At 47.0% G+C, this 23,553-nt stretch overlaps 3 protein-coding genes across 5 annotated transcripts; 1 reads left to right on the forward strand and 2 right to left on the reverse strand.

Annotated features, from left to right (window-relative positions):
- Positions 1-23: 23 nt before the first annotated feature.
- LOC120686052 lies at positions 24-1,161 on the reverse strand. The gene is made up of 2 exons (XM_039968213.1): positions 912-1,161; positions 24-372 (listed from the first exon to the last, which is right to left on the reverse strand). Exons 1-2 carry the CDS (start codon positions 1,110-1,112, stop codon positions 259-261), a joined length of 315 nt encoding a protein of 104 aa, XP_039824147.1. The 5' UTR covers positions 1,113-1,161; the 3' UTR covers positions 24-258.
- A 100-nt stretch (positions 1,162-1,261) lies between these two features.
- On the forward strand, positions 1,262-3,778 carry LOC120686050 (phosphoglucan phosphatase LSF2, chloroplastic-like). Its single transcript, XM_039968210.1, has 4 exons — positions 1,262-1,609; positions 2,699-2,904; positions 3,081-3,251; positions 3,326-3,778. Exons 1-4 carry the CDS (start codon positions 1,351-1,353, stop codon positions 3,530-3,532), a joined length of 843 nt encoding a protein of 280 aa, XP_039824144.1. The 5' UTR covers positions 1,262-1,350; the 3' UTR covers positions 3,533-3,778.
- Positions 3,779-18,204: 14,426 nt separating this feature from the next.
- LOC120684637 lies at positions 18,205-23,088 on the reverse strand. Of its 3 annotated transcripts, XM_039966517.1 has the most exons (3): positions 22,680-23,088; positions 21,932-22,100; positions 18,205-20,916 (listed from the first exon to the last, which is right to left on the reverse strand). In XM_039966517.1, the coding sequence occupies exons 2-3, from the start codon at positions 21,999-22,001 to the stop codon at positions 18,809-18,811; spliced, it is 2,178 nt and encodes a 725-aa protein (XP_039822451.1). In that variant the 5' UTR covers positions 22,002-22,100; positions 22,680-23,088; the 3' UTR covers positions 18,205-18,808. The 3 variants fall into 3 exon arrangements, with proteins under 3 accessions (XP_039822451.1, XP_039822452.1, XP_039822453.1); XM_039966518.1 differs by lacking the exon at positions 21,932-22,100 and having other exon boundaries at positions 22,680-23,084; XM_039966519.1 differs by lacking the exons at positions 21,932-22,100; positions 22,680-23,088 and adding an exon at positions 22,429-22,619.
- Positions 23,089-23,553: the final 465 nt, after the last annotated feature.

Genomic DNA, 23,553 nt, shown 5'->3' on the forward strand with positions numbered 1-23,553 from the left:
ATGGAAGGAACATTGGAAAGGAAGAACCAAAGAAGTAACACAATCTAGATGCTTTGTCAGTTACAGAAGGAAAGCAATGATTTCTCTCATACAGCATGGAACAAGACATCATTAACAAAACAAAGCAGGCGCTCCTTATTGGTAAAAGAGTACATTTAACAAGCTGAACTTTGCAGGACAACTAATGTGCAACTCAAAGCAAAGTTTCATGACTAAAACAATGTCATGGGTTACACATACGTGCACAACAGAAGCCCTTCAAGGCTGGTAGACATCTGGAAGCTGAAGGCCTACACTGGCAGCAGATTTGTTCAATATCTTCTTCATTTCATCAGATCGGTCCACAGCAATGTTGTATGAGAATAGCAGGTCCTGACAATCAAAAATGAACTAGAGTTAATCGGGTACATGATAAGCCTATGGTATCATACAAACATTGATTCGATGCGGAGAACTCGCTTGGTGTAAAGTAGAAAAGAGGTATCCAATCGCAGAAACCAGAAATAAAACAAACATGCGTCCAAATTGCGATTAAATGAACCGACACATTGTGCACTTGTTGCATTAGTATGAACCAAACTACACCGCTAATTACCGAAAGCAGTGATTGGGGATTGAGGCATTGAGCTAGACAACTAGTAATCAGCCAATCAGTGGATAGCAAATGATCTCTGAAGACTCTCATCCAAATTTCTCACAATAACGAGCTCTCGTGGAGTTGCATCCCATTCTCTATAAGAGGCCCATAGCACATCGGAAGGAAGACAGTAAATTTAAGTGCAGAGAGAGAAAGGACTCTTCTTTGGCATTTCATCGAACAATATGATCTCCCCCTCATAACAGGATCCACATCACGTTTGTTTTTCCCAGAAGCACCACCGAAATCGAAAACACCGCGTTTAATCCTCTACCTTGTGGTGATGGACGCTGGTGAGGAGGTAGGCGTAGTCCCCGGCGAGCCGCAGCCTCGCCCTGGCGTCGGCCTCCGTGCCGGCGGGGGCGCGGAACTCGGCGGCGACGAAGTCCCGGAAGTGCTGCTTGGAGGCGCCCCCGCCGACGTGCTTCTGCACCGCCTTGAGCACCCGCCGGTACACCGGCGCCGCGGCCGCCATCGGTCAGCTTGGGCAATGGGCAGGACAGGAGGCGCGGCGGCGCGAGTGTTGGTGTCTCCGACAGCCTTGCGGCCTGGTTCCCTCGCTCCAAACGGGGCGGCGCTGGTGGGCCCAATTAGCAATGAGGCCCACACATTCCTCTTCCTCCCATTCATTCCGCTCCACCCTCTCTCAAAAAGAAAAAAAAATCATCCCGCTCCAGCATCCAGACTTGTGAGATCCTTCGACCACGGCGGCCATGGCGAACACTGCCCGTCTCCCCGCCTCCTCGTGCAGTCTGGGCACCGGCAGCAGCACCACCACCAGGAGCAGGTGGGCAACCATGGCCGCCGTTGGATGCGCTCCCGGCGGCAGCAACACCCGCCGGAGGAGTGTGGGCCTTTTCCTTTGCCGCTCCTCCTCCACGGCCGGAGCTCAAGGGGGCAGGAGGATGGAGGATTACAACACCGCCATGAAGCGGATGATGCGCAACCCCTACGAGTACCACCACGATCTTGGTATGGACCAATTATCACTCCTCTTGCGATGGCCCCTGCGCAACTGATGTTTGAAATGAAATATCGGCTGTTGATTTCTTATCCAAAACGATTGATACCATTCTGCGCGCATAGTTTGGATGCTGTTGATTTCTTATCCAAAACGATTGATACCATTCTGCGCGCATAGTTTGGATGGATGGTAATGGTACTAGTCTGATGTTAGTCATGCCACGCGATTGATGCGGTACTAGGTGGAATTACTGCTGGGTTTGCTTCAAAATTGGATTCTCCTACATTTGCCAACTTCGTTTTATATTATAATCTCTCTCTTAGAGATTACAATTGGAGATAATATCAAGAGAGTGTTGTATTGCTTAGCTCACAGGGCGTTGGGGGAATTGCTGCTTGGTTATCCTGTTGTGTTGGTACCTCTGCAGTTAGTAGCATTTTGGCCTTTTGGGGGTATAGCTATGGATAGGGTCCATCTATATTTCATTGCAAATCGCATTGATTTCTTTATTTTTTGACCTGAAGACTTTGTGATCTGGATTTGCCCTTTCATGACAAGAGGATGCATAAAGAAGACAGGATATTGACATTTAAGAAGCATCTTAATTAGCAAATTATTGCTTATATGACTTGAAGGAAGCAATAACAGTGCAAAACTGCATTACTGTTGGTGAGACACTCTAATGGGGAATTGCAGCATTTATTTATTTTGGCAAAGTGGCATATCCTCATGGCGATTTCTTAAAAACTGCCGACCCATTATTTTGTGGTAGTTCACAATAGCTCAGATCTATGTCAGGACATCAAAGAAATGCCACCTTTTTAACAAGTACTTGTTATTTTGCCAAAATATTTTGTGACATGCCAAAGTGAGTTTCTTCTGAAACTACTGAAAATGGTAGGAAGATAACTACTTTGTATAATCATCTGATTCCTCCTTTTTGAGTCAATAAGGTTTTCTTCTCTAGATTTAGTAATTCTAGTAAGTTTCTGTTCTTGACACAATAATTTACTATAACCAAAGACGTGCAATTTCATCTAAAGAGAAGAAGAAATGTGCTTTTTCATGGAAAATTAATTCTTACACATGGAACTTAGGTATGAATTATGCTGTCATCAGTGATAGCCTAATTGTTGGGTCACAACCTCAAACTCCTGGAGATATCGATCATTTGAAAAATGAAGAGAATGTTGCCTACATTCTTTGTTTGCAGCAGGACAAGGACATCGAATACTGGGGCATTGATTTCCCAGCTATTCTCAGCAGGTGCAAAGAACTTGGCATTCAGCATATCAGAAGACCGGTGAGCTTATTTAACCATTGAGCTTATGCCATTTTATCTGTTTAGTTTTCTTTTGAATTCCTGATATTGTAAAGAAACTAAATCGGTGTCTTTTAGTGTTGTTTCTACATATGAAGTGTGGCATACCTTCATATTATTTGCCCTCTTGCGCACGCTTACAATTGCTTGGTTTGCAGGCAGTTGACTTTGACCCAGATTCCTTGAGGTCACAATTGCCAAAGGCAGTTTCCGCATTAGAATGGGCTATATCGCAGTGCAAAGGGCGGGTTTATGTCCATTGCACTGCTGGACTTGGGAGGGCTCCGGCAGTCGCAATTGCATACATGTTTTGGTTCGAGGATATGGATGTAAGTTTGTTTCATCTCCTTGTATACACACGGTGGTAGAAACTTAGGTGCTCATTTGTCTCAGTCACATGCAGCTTAACACAGCCTACAAAAAGCTGACCTCCATAAGGCCCTGTGGACCCAATAAGAGAGCTATTCGTGCTGCCACCTATGATCTAGCTAAGAAGGATGATCCATGGAAAGAGCCTTTTGAGAATCTACCAGAGAATGCTTTCGAGGGCATTGCGGACTGGGAGAAGAAGATAATTCATGATCGGATACGTGCTCTTCGTGAAGCATGAGTTGAAAAAGGAAACCTTGACAATGTCCTCTTTCAGGTGTGTGTTTGCACATGCTGCATTACAATCTATGTAACTTTCCTACACTGATGCCCCCTTCTCAGGGTAGGAAAATAGTGTACGCGTATGATGAGAGGTGTGATGCAGGTGCTATCGAAATAAATCATATGCACGGTCTTATTCATCAGTTGACTGTTGGTAATATAAAGGAATAATAAGGAGGCGCTCATATGTAGTCATCAGTCATCACATGAGATTTTTCTCAAAAAAAAAAAAGTCATCACATGAGATTTGTTGCAAGGCACTGCACATTTGTGGTGAGTGGGCTTGGCGTTTTGTAGAAAGAACCCCAACCATCCGCTTTATTATAAAATGAAAGAACGTGGTAATTTGGTTCACTGTTATGATCGCTGTGGATTACAGCGAAGGTGTGGACATTAAACAAGAATCAGTATTTCTTTTTTCGAAACAAAGTGCAGACACAGACGCCGGCTATATCACAGAATTCAGCCTCATCTTAAGATCTCAACCGTAAATAACGACTAAATGTGTTGACATCCATATTGTTCATCATGAATCATGATGCAGCGTTGCATTAGCTAGTCGTGTCTGTTTGCATCTCTTTGAAGGACTTCAGTTCTGCTACTTGAAGCAATTGGGAACAAGTTCAAAACTGGACAAGCTGTCTGAGAACGAAACTGGACAGACAATTGGGGAACAAGAAATTCATTACAACAGAATCATATTAGCATTTGTTGGGGATTGGACCTTCGGGAATGCGCCCGGAGGTTAATCCCAGCCTCGAAAACATCTCCTAACCTGTCTGCAGGGCTCCGGTGTTGGGTAACAAGAGCGCCCGAAGGATGATCGGTGCCAACCAAGACACCGAGGACCGGGAAGCCCACCTTCGGGACCGAAGGTGAAGGCCGATCACTCAGGAGCACAAGCCTGGGGACCACAACCTGTAAAGCATCGAAGGGATCACCTTCGGGAGGCCGAAGGTGATGATTGATCGCGCAGGAGCACAAGCCTGAGGACCACAACCTACGAAGCATCGAGGGGATCACCTTCGGGAGGCCGAAGGTGACGATTGATCGCTCGGGAGCACGTGCCTGAAGACCAGAACCTGCGAAGGCCCTCGAGACCCGAAGGATATTGAGTGCAGAATGCAACCCGAACGAAGGTCTTCCGAACCTTCGTCGAGAGTAGGCGTGCGTGTAAAATGTGAATACGTGAGAAAGTCGAATTTGTGCACCTCTCACCTTGTAATTTTACCCTGAAACCGTCTGTAAGTGAGCTGTAAATGAGTTGGAAGAGGGCAATTCGGGGATATCTGGCTGAGGGCCAAGGGTATAAATAGCCCTCTCTCTCCACAGTGTAGAGGGTTGAATTTTCTGGTTATTTACTGGAGAATTAAGTGCCTACTTTCATTGCTATTTTTCATATTGTTCATGCTTCTTGTTTGTGCATCTAAGAAGCAAAGATCCCAACAGCGGCGCCCACCGTTCCAGCTCGAAAAACAACCTTCGATGGCCCCAGCGAAGAGGAAAGCCCAGCCGGCATCACTAGCAACTCCACTCAGCCTGGCCCTGTCCCCGACGGCTCTCCACCTAGCAGGCACCCCGAAGAAGCCAACCCACAAATTGAAGACATCACCACCGAAGGTGGTCTTCATGGAGATCCGGTTGAAAACAGCAAAGACACCGAAACTCATCAAACCCAATCCGCGGAGCTCACAGAAGCAGCACTCCAGCTCAAGGCCCTTGAAATGAGGAAAAGAAACATTGAAGCTCAGCTCGCCACCAAAAAGAGGGCACTGGACCAGGTGTAGCGAAAATGGTCTCTCATGCCATATTTCAATATAATGTTTTGGTGATTGATATAGACAACACAACACTTGGACTAATATGATTATTAAGATGACCATTCTCAGGCTTTTAGGTTCAAGTGATGACAAAGAGAAGATAGGCGTAGATAGGCCCGAAGGGCCGCCCCTACGGTGGTTCCGCTGAAACCTCTTCGGTCCAAGGGACAAGAATTGAAGAGACTGTGAAGAAATCAAAGTCGAAAAGATCAAGACGAAGACAATTTGCTATCACCGGTTAAACCGATGATGAGCAAATTGCACTCATCGGTGCAATGAACTTGGCACCGGATTAACCGACGTTGGGTGTTTTACACTCACCGGTGTAATGGACTTGGAGGCCGAAGAGACAGTAGGAGTTTTACAGGCACCGGTTAAACCGACGATCAAGACAAAGTGAGTGTCAGTGCAGTTGTCCAGAGACTCCATTTTTCGGGGGGTTTCTGAACTTGCACTCACCGGTTAAACCGACGTTAGTTTTGAGAGCGTCGGTCGATTGATCAAGTAGCCGTTGGAAGACTGTAACGGCTAGTAGAAGGGAAAGTACTCTCACCGGTTGAATCGGTGTTGACAAAACTGGAGCGTCGGTTTAACCGGCGGTAAGGAATTTTGTCAGTCTTTCCCAACGGCTCTTTTGGGGTGTGTGGGTTATATATACCCCCAAGGCCGGGTCATTTGGTTTTGCTGGAGAGTGCTGGAGTTGCTGAAGCCTATTACACTTGAAGAACACCTCCAACCACCATAGAACTTCATTGTCCATCATATAGGCTTAAGCACACTTGTGAGAGTGCTTAGTACTTTGTTAGGCTTAGTTCTTGAGTGAACTAGCTTGAGTGAAAGCCTTGCTGCGGCAAGCATCTTGTGTACTCGTCGTGTGACCCTCTGACTTGGTGTGGAGAGGCAACGACACTTTGTGCGGGGAAGGAGACCCCTCTTGGTGAGAAGCTCCGATAGTGAAGACGGTGCCGTGGGTGATGCTTCGAGAGAGATGGTGGCGGTGGCCTTATCTTGGTGACTTGGGGTCACTTAGCCTTTGCTTGTCGGAGCCTTGGTGGCGAACGCAAGACGGTGATCAAGCGGAGAGACTCGGCATCACACTTGTTCGTGTTAGACAAATAACCGTGGACGTAGGGAGGGACTTGGTGTCCTAACCGAACCACGTTAAATCGTGTGTCTTGGTGTCTTCACGGGAGTTTGCATATTCTCTCCCTTACCTCTTTACTTACCGTATTACGTTTCCGCATTTACTCTATCTTGCGTGTCTTTACTTTCATAGTTAGTTTGATTAGGATTGGCTATAGGTTGCAAATCTTTTAGGGGTAAGTAGAGAGTAGCATAGATAAACCTTAGTCATAACTAGCATGTGTAGGACGTGTTTGGTTTATCTCATGCAAATAGATTGAGCCCTAGGATAGAAAGCGATTAGCGACCCTATTCACCCCCTCCCCCTCTAGGGTCGGACACTCCGGTGATCCTTACACCATGCAAACAAGCTAGCCGAGGCCAGGCGCAAACTAGTAGAAATGGATGCAGAAGTTGAGAATCTCCAGAGGACATACCAAGAAATTCCCGAAGGTTCTGCCCAACAAAAAAACCGCGTCATCCACCAGACAACCTTCGCTCACAATGAAGACCGAAGGCCACCACCGGTCAACCTCCCATTTGACCCGACCTCGCCACTCTCAGTCGCTCTGCAGCGAACTTCATGGCCGCTCGGCTACAAGCCCACACAGCTCCCTAAGTACAATGCTACAACTGATCCAACCCAGTTCCTCATGGCCTACGAAGCAACCATTGCTTCGGTCGGAGGTGACGACTCAACCATAGCCAAGTCCTTCGTCATTGCTTGCGAAGGTTATGTGGCCAACTGGTACTCATATCTTCCCCCACAATCAATCAATAACTGGTACCAGCTGAAAGGAAGGCTCCTCCAGGACTTCCAGGGTTTCAGAAGACTAAATACCAACACTGTGAAAGACTTCAAGTGCCCACAGCACGACCGCGAGCCTCTCTATGACTATTTTCGGAGGTTCGTTCAGAAAAAGGCTCAAATCCCAAACTTCCCAGAGAAAGATGCGATTGAGAAATGCATCGAAGGTCTCCTGCCTGGCCAGCTTGCTTCTCATCTCACAAGAGAGCCCCCGAGGACCCTGGAGGAGCTCTATACAGAAGCAGAGAAGTACGCGAAGTCAGATGCCGACCACCGCAGAAGGGTAGAGCAAAGAAGAATTATGTGTCAGGCAGAAAAATACAATCAGCAAACGTGGCAGCAAGAGAAGCAGCCAGCTCAGCAACTCATTTTACCTGTGGAACCCTCACAAGATGATGAGGAATATTTAACCTTCGATCCCTTCATGATACCACCAGAGTCGGAATCTCAACACACAAATGACAAGCAACCTTCGTCCGGAACATGGGGCAGAGGTCGCGGTAGAGGAAGAGGCCGAGGTCGCGGACCTTCGCGTGAGCCCAAAAAACTCTTCTGTCACTTCCACGGGCCTGACTCTGATCATAGAACAAACCAGTGCCCGGAGAAGAAGAAGACCCTTGAGAGAATGGAGTCCGAGAAAAAAAGCCAAGCTAGTTGGGCATACTACATGGCCTCAGACTCCACAAACTCAACCTCAACAAATACAGTACACACAACCTTCGTTCGTTCCACCCCCCCATTTACCCAAGCATACCGCCCACCCACACTCAACTACAACTACAACCACAACTGGCAGCCGCAGCTAAACCCTCAAATGCAAACCAGTCAACCCACCACCCAAGCTCAGCCAACACAAGAGCAGCTACCACCACGCCCAATCCACCCACAAAAACAAGAAAACCAAACCACAAATAGCCAACCCGCGGCACTACCAACCTTCGAGATGATCATGCCCATCTCCGGAGGTTCCACCCTAGACTTCGAAAACAAGGGACAGCGCAGAGACTACTTCAGACAAGTCCATTGCATCGTCTCCGAAGGTCCAACCAAGAGAACCTAGTGGTCACACTCTTCGATCACCTTTTCCGAAGAAGATGTCAACCTCATCAGCTTCCCACACACAGATGTTCTTGTCATCGAGGCAAATATTCAGGGCTGGAGGATTGACAGAATACTAGTTGACATTGGCAGTTCTGCAGATATCATCTTTTTTGACACCTTCGACAAAATGGGCATCGACCGAAGCCTGCTTCAGCCTTCGGAAATCCCTTTAATGGGATTCGGAGGAAAAAGAGTGAATGCAATCGGCAAATTGTCACTCTCTGTGTCCTTCGATGACACAGCCAACGCAAGAACAGAACATATCACCTTCGATGTGGTAGAGATGCCCTATCCCTATCGAGCAATCCTAGGAAGGGGGACCATCAACAAGTTTGAAGCTATTGTTCACCAACTGTACTTATGCATGAAGATTCCAGCACCTTCGGGGGTCTTCACTGTCCGTGGCGACCAGCAGCTTGCAAGAGACATAGAGCGGGGGTACACCCCAGGCCAGAAAAATGTCCACAACCTTCGGACCGAATCCAAGTCCCATACCTTCAAAGAGCAGCAGAAAGACAAAGAAAAAGCAACCTTCGAAGAAGATTGCGAAGTCAAGAAAATCCCCCTAGACAAGCACCTTCCTGACAAAATGGTAACTATCAATGCAACCCTCGAGCCCGAGGAAGAAAAAGAGCTTCTCGAGTTCCTACGCAAAAATCAAGATATTTTTGCATGGTTCGCCAGTGACCTTCGGGGTGTCAGCAGAGATATCATTGAGGATCGCTTGGATATCAACCCCAACATCAAGCTGAAGAAGCAGAAACTTCGCAAAATGGCAGATGAGAAAGTTGCGGCAGTCAAAGCCGAAGTCCAGAGACTGTTAGATGCAAATGTTATTCGAGAAGTCAAGTACCCAACATGGCTGGCAAACACCGTACCGGTTAAAAAGAAGAATGGCAAGTGGCGCATGTGCATCGATTTCACTGACCTCAATAAAGCCTGCCCGAAGGATGACTTCCCGCTGCCAAGAATCGACAGAGTCGTTGATGATGCGGCAAACAGTCAACTGATGTCTCTGCTGGATTGTTTCTCCGGATACCATCAGATATGGATGAGAAAAGAAGATGAAGAGAAAACAAGTTTCATAACACCCTTCGGCACCTATTGCTTCGTGAGGATGCCCGAAGGATTGAAGAATGCAGGACAGTCTTTTTCAAGAATGTCTTCGGTGGTTTTAGAGCACCAAATCAGAAGAAATGTCTTGGCTTATGTTGATGATATTGTTGTGACCAGCTCAATAAGGAGCAACCATGTGGCAGATTTGGTTGAAACCTTCGCTAGCCTAAGAAAAGCAGGGTTATCTTTAAACCCCAACAAGTGCATCTTCGGAGTTCACAAAAGAAAGGTGCTGGGATGCCTCGTATCAACAAAAGGCATCGAAGCAAATCCTGACAAAGTGAAGGCGCTCTGGAACATGGAGGAGCCCAGGTCCATCTGGGACGTTCAGAAACTCACAGGGAGGATAGCAGCACTAAACAGATTCATCCCTCGCTCCGCTGACCGAAGCCTACCATTCTTCAAGGTCCTTCGCAATGCGAACAAATTCGAGTGGGGCCTCGAGCAAAGCGAAGCCCTTCATGCACTCAAAAATCATCTCCAGAATATGGTCAAAATGACCTCGCCTGATCCGAAGGATGTGTTGCTCCTGTACATCGCAGCATCCTACTCTACTGTCAGTGCAGCGCTTGTGCTCGAGAGAGAAGTTGAGGGAAAGAAGAAACAGCTACCTGTCTACTTCGTATCCAAAGCTCTTGCAGGCTCGAAGCTTCTGTACTCAAAGCTAGAGAAGATTGCATATGCAGTAGTCATGTCTGCTCGGAAGCTTCGACATTATTTCGAAGCTCACAAGATAATCGTAGTTACTGATCAACCTCTACATGATTTGTTCACGAACAGAGAAGCATCAGTCCGAATCGCCAAATGGGCTTCGTTGCTCTCCGAGTTCTACATTGACTTTGAGAGGAGAACGACAATCAAATCACAAGTATTCGCAGATTTCATCGTTGATTGGACATCCCCAATCTTCAAGGAGGAACCTTCGACCGAAACTTAGATCGTGCACTGCGACGGAGCCTGGTGCATTGATGGAGCAGGCATCGCTGCAATCATAGAATCTCCCTCGGGAGCAAAAACAAGATATGCAGCGTGCCTAAGCTTTGTCAACATAGAATCATCAACCAACAACACCACCGAGTATGAAGCTTTGCTCCTGGGCCTTCGCAAAATGAAAGCCCTCGGCCATCAAAACTTCATAGTCATAACAGATTCAAAGGTTGTCAGAGACCACATTGAAAAAGACTCAGAAGCAAGAAAACCAGAACTCATCGAGTACCTTGATGCCGTTAGAGCCATGGAGAAGCATTTCAAGGGCTTCGATATCGTCCATATCCCGAGGCATATGAATGACGAAGCTGACAAACTGGCAAAAGCAGCATCCAGAAAGGAGCAATTACCTCCAGACGTATTCTTCGAAGAGATTACGGAACCTTCGGTCAAGCCGAAAAAAGAAAAACAAGTTTCAGTCATCTTAGCCGAAGGTTGGAGAACACCTATAATGGAGTACCTTTGGGGAAACATCGAGCTGCCAAATGAGAAAGAGGAAAAGAAAATGTTCCAGAGAGCGAGGGGCTATGTCATCTCCGAGGGTGAGTTGTTCAAGTCAGGCGTCACCAGCCCATGGTTAAAGTGCATCTCAACAACCGAAGGAATTGAGCTCCTCAAGAAAATTCACTCCGGGTTTTGCGGATCCCACATTGGCTTCAGACAACTTGTCTCCAAAGCCTTCATGCAAGGATTCTTCTGGCCAACGGCGCTGAAGGATGCTCAGCACATAGTGAAAATATGCCAAGCATGCCAAATGATGGGCCCAAAGTCCTCTAAACCTTCGGAGTCAACTCAGCTGATACCTCCGACCTGGCCTCTTCAAAGATGGGGAATTGACCTAGTGGGACCTTTACCCACAGCTCAGGGCAATTACAAGTACGCATCAGTTGCTGTTGAGTACTTCACAAAGTGGATCGAAGCCAAGCCACTCATCAACATCACATCAGAAACAATCAGAAAATTCTTCTGGCAGAATATCATCTGCAGGTTCGGGGTCCCAAGGGAGATCACTGTCGATAACAGCAAACAGTTTAATTCACAGCTCTTCAGAGAATTATGTTATAGTGTGGGCACGAAGGTAATCTTCGCCTCGGTGTACCACCCACAATCCAACAGGGCCGTCGAAAGAGCCAACGGCATCATCTTCGGCAGCATCAAAAAGTGACTGTTTGATCAGAAAAAGGGCAAATGGGCCGATGAACTCCCGAAGGTCATCTGGTCCCACAACACTTCAGAATCAAGGACAACGAAGTTCACCCCATTCAAGCTACTCTATGGTGCCGAAGCAATGACACCAGAGGAGCTTAAAAACCGAAGCCTAAGGGTGACTCACCAAGTCGAGGCCATACCATCGAGCGACAAGGACCTTATGGAACTAGATATCCTTCAAGTTTTGGAGAACCTTCAAAAGTATCAACAAGAAACCACGAAGTGGAAAGACAAAAAGGTCGTGAAAAAGAACATCACAGTTGGGGACTGGGTCCTAAAAAGAAAGCCAAACGCCGAAACCTCCGGCAAGCTTAACTCAAAGTGGGAAGGGCCTTTCCTAGTGACCAAAAGCAACAGGCTAGGGTCTTACCACCTGTCTGACGCCGAAGGCAACGAGCTACAACATCCGTGGAATACTGACAGCCTCAAGAAGTACTACATATGAGCATGTAAAAAGGCCGCATCGCAAGACTATAAGCGATTGCGGACCTTCGTAGCTGTTTTCATTTTTTTCTTTACATTGTAAAGGGCCGTACTCTTTTCCTCACATGGGGAAACTCCACACCGGATGTGAGGTTTTTGACGAGGCGGACCCGTTGTAAGCTAATTCAATACAATGAATTTTCCCCAAGAAAAGTGTCCCCTTCGCCTAAGCAGCCCAAAATGTCAAGCTTCGGCAAGCATCTACATGCTCCTTAAAACAGTAAGTTAGCAAAGTATGCAAAATCCGCAAACTTTGCATACTTATCTAAACAAATGCCAAGGGGCTTCGACCTATTAAAAGGTCCGAACCAAAAACCTTCGGCACCCAAAGGCACAATAAGTGCTTGCCAAATAAACGCCAAGGGGCTTCGACCTATTAAAAGGTCCGAACCAAAAAAAAACCTTCGGCACAATAGGCACAATAAGTGCTAAAATAAATGCCAAGGGGCTTCGACCTTCAAAAAAGTCCGAACCACAAAATCTTCGGCACCAAAAGGCACAACAAGTGCAAACCGAATGGCAAGGGGCTTCGACCTATTAAAAGATCCGAACCAAAAAAACCTTCGGCACCCATAGGCACAATAAGTGCTTGCTAAACAACAGCCAAGGGGCTTCGACCTATTAAAAAGTTTGAACCAAAAACCTTCGGCACCCAAAGTCACAATAATTGCTTGCTAAACAACAGCCAAGGGGCTTCGACCTTTTAATAGGTCCGAACCCAAAAACCTTCGGCACCCAAAGGAACAATAAGTGCTTGCTAAATAAACACAAAGGGGCTTTGACCTTTCAAAATGTTCGAACCAAAAAACCTTCGGCACAAAAAAGCACGACAAGTGCAAACCGAACGCCAAGGGGCTCCGACCTTTTAAAAGGTCTGAACCAAAAAAAAACCTTAGGCACAAAAGGCACAACAAGTACAAGACCAACGCCAAGGGGCTCCAGCCTTCTTTCAAAAGGCACGAATCAAAACCTTCGGCACAAAAACACAATAACTGCTAAAACAAATCAAAAACCTTCGGCTCTAAATGAAGGAAAAAGTGCACCAAGCGCCAAGGAACCTCGATCCCCTGAAGACGTGGATCAAAAATACACTCGGAAGAATAGAAAGATGGATGCCAGAAAGGGGGGAGACGTTTTTCTATCTGAACCCTCGTCATCCATCATTCGACCCGACCGAAGCAAATACTAGGAAGAAGACAACCCCTCGAGACAACAGCGCGCAAGAAAGGGGGGAGATGTTTTTTCCAAAACACAAAATTTACGCACGTTGCCTCGTCAGTGAACAAATTACCTTTCGAAGGCCAACAGAAAGAAGGGAACCTTCCTCCCGAACTGCCACCAACACTGGTAACCCTCAAGCAACGAACCGTTAGGAAAGGGGGGGGAGACATTTTTCTCCAAAAAACATAACCCTAACGCTCGCTACTTTCAATGGCAACAACTCGCTTCCCGAAGGACACAGCCAACATCCAACATAACGCGGAGATGTTTTTCCTACTCAAGCCCGACAAATCTTCACACGATGGTACTCACCCTTGTCAAAAACAACTGTCGAAAAGACCCCCTAAATGGATGCAAGAAAGCGGGAGACGTTTTTCTAAAACATTCAAACACACGACACCCAAAGCACCCTCAAAGGCTTCGGACGAAGAGTTTCGACGAGCCATGTGCGAGAAAGGGGGGAGACGTTTTACCCCAACATTTCCCTCGCACACCACTCATCGAGTCCCAACTCTACTCACGACCCCGAAGGATGCAGGAGACGTTTTTCCTTCGCGCACAATAAAGCATCTCGAAGGATGCACACACAAAGCACCTCGAAGGATGCACACAACAAAGCACCTCGAATGATGCACTTCGTAGAACATCGCGAAGGTCAAATTAAGTCACAATAACAAACACTAGATTACAATGAATCACGACCAGACCAGCATAAGTATTCTGCCACGCTACATCCGGGACGAGCAAGGCTGAAAGCCTCCCAGCTCATCAATACCATAGCGATGTTCACATCATGTAGCATGGGAATATTTACAAACAAAATATATAGTCTCCAAAACAAATCCCTACAAGCTAATCTTTAGACCTAAGCCCTCGGCGATCCGTTCGTGTCGCGTCCCGAAGGAGACCTACTGGCCTCAGGCGTCCCACCGCCCCCTGAAGGTTGATCAGGAATTAATTCCTGCACAAATAGCAAGGTTTTACCACAAGAAAGCAAAAAACCAAAAACACAGAGCTAGCTGAAAGTAAGCTTACCCCTGTTGCGGCAGCCGCGAGGGTCCGAACGGAGACCTTACCCGAAGGTTCCCAGAAATGCTCGAAATATGCAATCTTGACCTCCTGTATCTTGGCAGCCTCCTCGGACAAACCCTCGTAGGGGACGTACTGAAAGTCCACTTCGAGCTTAGAGAGGTCGCCGGCACCGGCGCGGAGAAGGTTCCCTACAAGTCCCTCGAAGGAGACGGACGGCACGTTATCATTCGCAACGCCCATCACCTCCCGAGCCCCTCAAACTCCGATAGCAACCAGTCCAAAAGCTGAAAGATAACCTGAGAACCCTCGGCCGGCTCAGGCAAGGGCAGAGGCTCTGCTCCGAGAGCGGCAAGAGCCTTCTTGTACTCTTGGTACACTTCCTCGGCTCGCGAGGCGACCTCAGTGAAGGCTTGCTCGAGCTCACCCACTTTAGTGTGAACCTTCTCCAACTCGGCGATCCTCCCTTTAAGGGCAGCCTTCTCGTTCGCGTCCCTTTCCACAGTCTTCCGAAGGCTCTCTAGAACCTTCTCATTATCCGATGCAGTTGTCTCTAGCTTCGAACACTTGACCTTTAATTGCCGGTTCTCATCCCTTAGAGACTGAACCTCCGCCTCGGCCCGCTTTAGCTTCTCCGTCAGGCTCAGCCTCTCATTGGCTCGCTTCACCCTTGAGAGACAGCAGCGTCTCACCAACAAGAATCTCCCCCTCCTCGACGCCAGCTGCAAGAGAGGGCGTGGCGACCGCCGTCACCGGCGCTGGAGCCATCGGGGCATTGACCGGCGGCCCAGTTGGCCTCAGTCCCGGTGGCCTCGGAATGTCCGAAGGCTTGGCTCCTGTCTTGACAAGACTCTGAATCCTTTTGCTTCGTTGTACCTTTGGGGGAACAATGAAGGTTAATCAATGCCTTCGCCACCTCAACTCGACGGCCAGAACCGAAAAGCATGGTCCCGTACTCGTCGCTAAGATCATAATGAGACCTAAACAACCTCCCTTCGGGAACTACGATTTCCCCGCCCATCGTCCCCATTAGCTCTTCCATAAATAGGGGCGTACCGTTGTCGCCCGAAGAAACCTCTTCGTCTCGCGCCTTTCTCTTGGCGCTCTCCGCTCTTGACACTGATACCTTCGTGCTCGAAGGTTTCCGCCCATGCCCGCGCCCACATCCCCACGTGCCACTAGCCCCGGAGCTCCCCACCTCCTCCACCTTAGCTTTACCTTAGACTTCGACCCGGGAACATCCGAACCAAGGTTCCTAGGCGGTGTCATTCTAGGGATGGCACTTGATGGCATCGGCCGAAGCTCGTAAGCCACGCCCATCTCAGCCAAGCACTGGTTCAACCGAAGGTTCTCTCCACACACCTCTACCAAAGAACCATACTCCTTCCTGTTCCAAGGACCCAATATCTCCGCAGCCTGCCGCTCCAGCTCAGCAGCAATAACCTCGTCGCTGGCACCTTCGGGTCTTCGAAGCCCGAAAACTGGAGATGTCACGTCATACTCCAGGCCGGCAAACTGCTTACGCTCAAGCCTTAATGAAGACCAGCCAGTAGACAATGGCCAAACCTTCACAGCCAAGAACTCCTCCACCGCATCCCTACCACCACAAATCTGGCAAGCAGTCACGAAGGCCTCCAGGCATGATTTGAAACCTGGCCCACGCTTGCTGTAGGCAGGCTGGTAGGTGTGTTCGAACACCTCGATGTCCGAAGCTAGCAGATATTTCTCCTCGCCGGAACCTTCGGAATTTGGAAAACCAATCTTGGTGTAGAACCAATACCCCAACCAATTACCCTCCCACTTGTTCTTTTGAGCCGTCGAAAGCATCACCCTCTCCAGCCCAGTCTTCTTGTTGGGCTTGCGAGGAACGAAGGTGCAGCAACCATTCTAAACCTCACTAAGCTCGGTGTCATCATCCACATAAACCTTGCGAGGCTGGCAGTATAGCTGAAAAAGTCTACAGAAGGCATCCACAGACACCTCCCCTTCGAAGGATTGCACTACCCACAGAAACTTGGCCAGAGCGACAATGCCGTTCGGAGTAAAATGATGCAGCTTCACGTTGAATGGTTCCAAAAGCTTCAGCACAATTGGATCCATCGGAAGCCTAAGTCCGGCGGTAAAAAAATCCATAAAAACAACAACTTCGCTAGTCTCCGGCATAGGAATCACTTCCGCTCCCGGAGGTCGACAAACTCCTTCATCAAAATAGCCCTTCGAAACGTAGAAGTTTATCGTGCTCTGAGAAACGACAGATGGCTCAAAAAGCAGAGTCTTACGTTTCTCCGGAGCCATCAGCTCCGACACATCCGCGGACACTGCCGAAAGGCTCTCGCTGGACTACTGCTGCGGAGGCGGTCGCGAAGCACCTGTCTCTCCTTCGGGAGCCGGATCAGAGTCTGCGTGGAGAACCCCAATCTTAATGAATGCCATATCTACAAAAAAGCAAAGAAAAGGCAAATTAGAAGAAAGGGTTAAACCAAACCTTCTATTAACCTTACTGTTTGCCTAGTGCGAGCCATGAAACGCCAAACTACTTACACCGAGAAAAACGAGCAGCTTGATCTCGCACGAAGCGGAACCTTCGGAAGAAGCGCTTTATAGCAAAAAGCGTCGAAGGTAAGCAAAGCTCAAGAGGGCACAGGTTTTACCCCCCTCCTCCGCTTATATATGCGGGGGAAAGCAACAGTACCAACGGTAAAATCGAGGAGTCGGCCGCCCAAGCAGCGCAATCGGAGCCTGACACGTACACAACCAAAACCGACCATTGCAGCCGACGGTTCGGGAGACGTTTTTCCTCGGGAGCCTCCCGAAGGTTACGTGCAATCTTCTACAATAACGCGGGTTCGGACCGTCAGCTTCGGACCTCGCCCTCGAGGGGCTACTGTTGGGGATTGGACCTTAGGGAATGCGCCCGGAGGTTAATCCCAGCCTCGAAAACATCTCCTAACCTGTCTGCAGGGCTCTGGTGTTGGGTAACAAGAGCGCCCGAAGGGTGATCGGTGCCAACCAAGACACCGAGGACCGGGAAGCCCACCTTCGGGACTGAAGGTGAAGGCCGATCACTCAGGAGCACAAGCTTGGGGACCACAACCTGTAAAGCATCGAAGGGATCACCTTCGGGAGGCCGAAGGTGACGATTGATCGCGCAGGAGCACAAGCCTGAGGACCACAACCTGCGAAGCATCGAGGGGATCACCTTCGGGGGACCGAATGTGACAATTGATCGCTCGGGAGCACGTGCCTGAAGACCAGAACCTGCAAAGGCCCTCGAGACCCGAAGGATATTGAGTGCAGAATGCAACCCGAACGAAGGTCTTCAAAACCTTCGTCGAGAGTAGGCGTGCGTGTAAAACGTGAATACGTGAGAAGGTCGAATTTGTGCACCTCTCACCTTGTAATTTTACCCTGAAACCGTCTGTAAGTGAGCTGTAAATGAATTGGAAGAGGGCAATTCGGGGATATCTGGCCGAGGGCCAAGGGTATAAATAGCCCCCTCTCTCCACAGTATAGAGGATTGAATTGTCTGGTTATTTACTGGAGAATTAAGTGCCTAATTTCATTGCCATTTTCATACTGTTCATGCTCCTTGTTTGGGCATCTAAGAAGCAAATATCCCAATAATATTCATCGCAGTGTTTCTCCTTGCAAACAACATATCACCATCAGAAAAACATTCCCTGATGTATGGGGTAAATTAGTAGCACCCCTCACTCGCAGACTTAAGCATACCAGTAGCATGATAGAAGTTTGAGCAACTGAATAGACCATCATTTACAGAACCTTGATGCACCCAACAAAAAAATTTAGTCAGAGTTTCAAAATGCTACTATGCCACGACCTCTAATCACAAATCTATGCTGGAGCAATTACAAAAAGGAATGGCCAAAAATTGATCAACTATACCACAAACTAGAGGTCCACAATTGCCTACTGATTTCCCGTTTAAACAGACCATGAGAAAAAAAAAATTCACCCACAAGCCTAAAGTACTGGGCCCAGAATCTCGGAGGGCAACCAGAGCAGAGCACAGCTCACCAATTTACCCATGAACATTCATAAAATACATCATGTTGCTAATATCCTCAAGGATCTATATACTGCACTCTTGTGTGGATGGCTGAAGACGAAACCATGGAACAGTAAACAGTGACAGTGATCTGATTGAGGATAGCAGCAGCAGATTACTATTTTGGAGATACCTTTATCGGAGAAATGGTGCAAGAAGAACAATACTATGAGCTATGGACCTTTCACAAATAAATTATCTACAACAACAAAAGATAATGGTTGATCACTCTTGATCTTCCACATTTTGAATTTGCAAGATGTGCTGGTATCAACTTGATGTATCAATCTCCTTCCCATGATCTTCATTTATTGTTCTTCGCAATCTTTTCAACCATATATCATAGTCCATTGGGTATGGGGTCCCACAAAGGCTGTCAACATAATCTGCAAACGCTTTTAACACTGCTGAGACATCGCCCAACCTCTGCTGTATAACTCTCCTTGACCATGATGTCTCCCTCCACTGAAGTGCACTTTCAACCGAGTCCAGCTCTGGGCAAACTCCACCACAACAGAAATATAAAAGATAAATTAAACTTTCTGCATCAGATGCTGCGCATAGCTTGCCTTCCTGGAGCGCAAATGTAGATGAGAAGAACAGATTCATTACAGGCCGATCCCTATCTTCTAGGATAGCATGACCCCATCCAATAAGGACAAAATATGGATGCCTTGAACCATTACTAACACGGATCACATTCTCTGGCCGGATATCACCGTGACGGATTCCTGAAGATGCAGCAGCAGCAAGAGCAGATAAACAGTCATGGCAACATCTCAGTGCCTCCTCAACACCGAACAATCCGTTCCGTATCAGATTTGAAATGGTCTCACCAACTGGTGAGGTGACAAGGATCGGAGTACTGCACCATGGATGACCACAACTTCCGCTTGAGTTAGGCTTGTTACAAGGGCCTGGATGGACGACCCGTCCAGAAGATACCATCAGTGGTACATACCTACTAGAAATGCCTCTTTGCTTCATCAATGTCAGTACTTTGGTCTGCCTTTGTACTTGGTACCAGGAATTCATATCCTCCCATACTGGCTCCAAATGAGAAGGGCTGGAGCCTACATATAACAAATAGGTTTTGGTAGGCTCTTCTACAGGAGTAGAAGTATAAATAGGAGGATCACTGTCCGTTAGAATGTCATTGATTTGAAAACCTTTCTGGCTGTAAGCATCTTCCATCAGTACAACAGATCCTATTTCAAGCTTCAAAGTTTCCTGTGGTTTCAAATCAACAGCTGCTTCCTCCTGAACTTCAACAATTTCAGGAGAATGACTTTGCTGCTGGAATCGAAATAAACCATTACCATTAGCTTGTCTGTCGACCAAATGTCTTTCTGATCTTCGACTTTGTAGCCGCGAAGTATGTTCTGTTGCTAGTTCATCAAGAGAATACTTTGGTTCTCCATAAAATTGGATCATTGAGTGAAATAATGCAATGAGAACTTGAAGGGTCCCAATATCTCCCCAGTTAGCATTCCCAAGTTTGTTCCATACTCGATCTATGGAAGAAACTGAAATTTTAGCATGCTTCTTTATCCATTCAGCAGCACAGTCATAAACATTATTCAGATCAAAATCCAGCTTGTTCAGATCACCTTGGACCTTTACCACTCCTCCAAATTGTGAATCAACTAGAAGCAAGTAAACACAATCTGAATTGCGGAGAACGGTGGAGGATCTGCTGAGGCTTCGAGACAGTAGAACACGCAAAGCAAAAAACAGTGCCTCCCCTAAGACAGCAGGAGATGGTTCCTGGTCCCCCTGTCCGGAAACCATTCCAATATCAGGTCTCAAAAAAGCTAAAACCACGATATGATCCCATCTACCTTGTGAATGCTTCAAATTCTTCAGCAGTACAGCTGTTGCACAAACACCATCCAGTTTTCCGCTGTTTATAGCCTTCTCAGCAGGATAAAACTTGGAGCTTGTGCTGTGTATACAGGCAACTGAGAAAGGCATTGCTTCATCAGGACCCCAGAAAGTTTCCCACAACCCCTTAATGCCTGCATGAAGGAAATCCTCCAGAGCAAGATATGCAGTAGCTTCAAAAACATCTGATGTTGATGCATAAAGAGCATTTGGCATCCGTACTAGCTGCTGAAAAGTAACACCCTCCAGTGCATAATCGAAATTCTGTAGTTCAGTAAGGTCAAAAGGAACATCAAACGCTGGCTTCCTGAAATCGCAATCTTCACTGTGACCAGAGAACCAATCCTCCAGACTTGAAGTTAAAAGTTCATTGTCCACAAACTTCCGGAGAAAATCTTTACATGTCGATGATGAGAAATTACGCTGTCGACCTCGTGATGAAGTACTAGACTTTTTTGGTGCTGAAGCAACTGATATATGGTCAGGCGATTGGTCTGCAAAATAATGTTGAATTCCTTAGGTACTAAGTGTAACTTTTATAAACAAAGGATACAATAGAATATGAAAGCTTTGAGAAATTCTAGGAATCAAGGTGAGTAAACAAACCGGAAGTAACTGATAAACACCAGAGTAGTTAAGATAGCAAGTGTAGCATGAAAGGATGCATATGACAAGAAAAACTGACACCTACAAGTTATCTTAAGATTGTCCACTATGTTTAAACAATATCTATATGCCAATACCAATACAGTCTTATATGGACATGAATATTTTTGTGTGTGTTTTTTTCTAGATGTACCCAACAAGTTGATACATATCAAAGAGAAAGCATAGAAGCTTAATATGGACACAATGTTCAGGACAATTAGGATCAGAGAACGATCAAGCAATCCGCTGGCAAAAATGATTTCTCAAGTTAACCTGACTTTGCATAATGATTGCCAAGTGCTCAAGAATTACTGAAACAACTAGATATGAGCATAACTCTAGTTACTCTGGATAAGTGGAAATGCACTGAATTTAGCTATTGGTGAACCCAAATGTAGCAAGACTCCTTATACAAAACTTTACATGAACATGAAAACTGACTAGATGGATCATTCCATGGAAATTGTGCTACAAGGTTATGTGCGCTCACTCCAAATACCTTAATCAAACCAGGTACAGAAATTAGAAATTGGTGAGACACTCCAAACGTGTATCAAAACTTTAGTCTACATATGGAAAAAAGAAGAGGAACTTGGTAGTTTTCAGTGCGAAAATTTTTAGCACAGTAGGCACTGCATGACTAGCTTTGCAAGTGAAACTTAGATGTTTACCATTTCAAAACAAACAGTAGCCACCTTTTCTGATCTTTTAGAACTCAAATGATTGAAATTCTAAACGAAGAATTGGCATCCCTACGTTTTGAAACCTTCTTTTACATTCTGTCACAATTATATATGGCATGTAAACTTAAACATCACAAAACTAAGAAACACAGATGACCAAAATCTGCATGATTTCTACCTGGTAACAAAAATGCAGCATATTCAACTGCACCTGTGAGATGTGTGCATGGTAATTCCTGTAATACCATTTCGAAACAAATCCATGGGATTGGACTGCTTTCCTTTCCGCATTGCAGAATATCATCGCAATTTCATTCACTAATTGCACAGGTGATCCTAAAACCTAGCTGAGTGGCATAATGCTAAAAGTGAATCAGCCATATATTTAAAAAAAGGCAATCCTATCTAAAGGCACAGACCACCAACAAAACATGAAACACAAAAGCTTCACAGCCATCCTTATTATGCAAAAGAGTTTAATTTCGTCCTATATATGAAGCAAATGCTAGCGTTATAATTCAATACGGGGGAATCTATGAAAGCACTCTCCTGGGACCATGTAATCCATGGACAAGGGATTCAATGCTGGAATCCAATAGTGGCATCCTAAAGGTCAGAAGCCACACACTTGCAGAGGAAAAATTGAACCTTTGCCTCTATGCCCCAAATGCTTACCAACATATCCGCACAAGATCGACCAAAAATAAGAATCTGCAGAGACAATCGACCGAGATTTTGTACATGTATTCTACTGCTTCAACGAAGAACTAGCCAAGAATCGGGCGCCAAAAATAAAATAAAACAAAATAAAGGCGAAACAAAGCCGCCTGAATCCTAGTCCTCAGGAAACCCTGCTCAGATCTAGAACAGAGGCTATCCGTCCTGAAAAGGAAACCGAGTCCTGGAGAAAGAAAGAGCGCCCTTACCTTCCATGAGGCGGCCGGGTCGCCGTCGTCGTCCCCCAGGGCCGGCGGCTGCGGGCGCTAGATTGGCGCAGCTGCTGGGCCGGTAGGACGACTATTCCCAACTGCCTCCGCTCTCCGTGGTCGCTGGACGGCCGCCCCAAGAAAAGACATCCGCCGTCTCCCTCCGGCACCAGGTGGAACTATGGCAGGAGGCAGAAAAGCTGGAATTTTTATTGCGAGAAAATCAGTAGAGTTGTTCTTCCGTTTCTACTGATCCCCGAATTCCGGTGGCGAGCACAGCACAGCAGAGCAGAAGGGAGCTTGAGCCGGAACTGCCTGATGATTGCCCGTTTCCCTGCGTGCCGGCTGCCGCCCCAAGCCGAGGAGGCCCCAGTGGACTTTTTTTTTTATTTTACTGGGAGGGAGCTCACCTTTTTGTGCGTGCAGCCAGCAGTGCAGTTGAGGGTGTGGTGGTGTGCGCTGCTCTGCTGTAGCTGCGCTGTGGTGTTTTGGGCTTTTGCTCTTTCTCGTCTTGGATTTGGTGGACTCTTGTTGGCGGCCAAGATGACATGGATTATTGGCCGGGGTATTAGCTTTTGCTCACACTACAAGACGATGAGTGATGCAGGCATCAGGCCTGTTGTCATGAGATGAGATGGGGACAACTGCCGGCATGAAGCTCATTATTCAGTACTCCGCAGTGGTACACGACGGATAGACCTAATCAAATACTAAAGGAAATCACTATCTTACAGGCCGCCGAGATGAAGTGCAACTCCTTTAGCGTGGCTGGCGATGGAATCGATGATGTAGCGACAAGCATGCCGTTCCATTTGAAGACAGCATGATTTGATTTGATAGACGAGAGATGAGGGCACGCACGCACGCACGCACG

Source organism: Panicum virgatum, chromosome 8N, assembly GCF_016808335.1.
Source record: "Panicum virgatum strain AP13 chromosome 8N, P.virgatum_v5, whole genome shotgun sequence".
NCBI lineage: Eukaryota > Viridiplantae > Streptophyta > Magnoliopsida > Poales > Poaceae > Panicum > Panicum virgatum.

What these genes read in the sequence shown, in the direction of transcription:
- LOC120686052 (XM_039968213.1), bottom strand. Translation starts at nt 1,112, where the DNA reads ATGGCGGCCGCGGCGCCGGTGTACCGGCGGGTGCTCAAGGCGGTGCAG. An exon ending in CCAGCGTCCATCACCACAAG is followed by an intron (nt 373 to 911) that starts GTAGAGGATTAA and finishes TTTGATTGTCAG; the next exon opens with GACCTGCTATTCTCATACAA.
- LOC120686050 (XM_039968210.1), top strand. Translation starts at nt 1,351, where the DNA reads ATGGCGAACACTGCCCGTCTCCCCGCCTCCTCGTGCAGTCTGGGCACC. An exon ending in CGAGTACCACCACGATCTTG is followed by an intron (nt 1,610 to 2,698) that starts GTATGGACCAAT and finishes CATGGAACTTAG; the next exon opens with GTATGAATTATGCTGTCATC. An exon ending in TTCAGCATATCAGAAGACCG is followed by an intron (nt 2,905 to 3,080) that starts GTGAGCTTATTT and finishes CTTGGTTTGCAG; the next exon opens with GCAGTTGACTTTGACCCAGA.
- LOC120684637 (XM_039966517.1), bottom strand. Translation starts at nt 22,001, where the DNA reads ATGGTATTACAGGAATTACCATGCACACATCTCACAGGTGCAGTTGAA. An exon ending in TGCTGCATTTTTGTTACCAG is followed by an intron (nt 20,917 to 21,931) that starts GTAGAAATCATG and finishes ATTATTTTGCAG; the next exon opens with ACCAATCGCCTGACCATATA.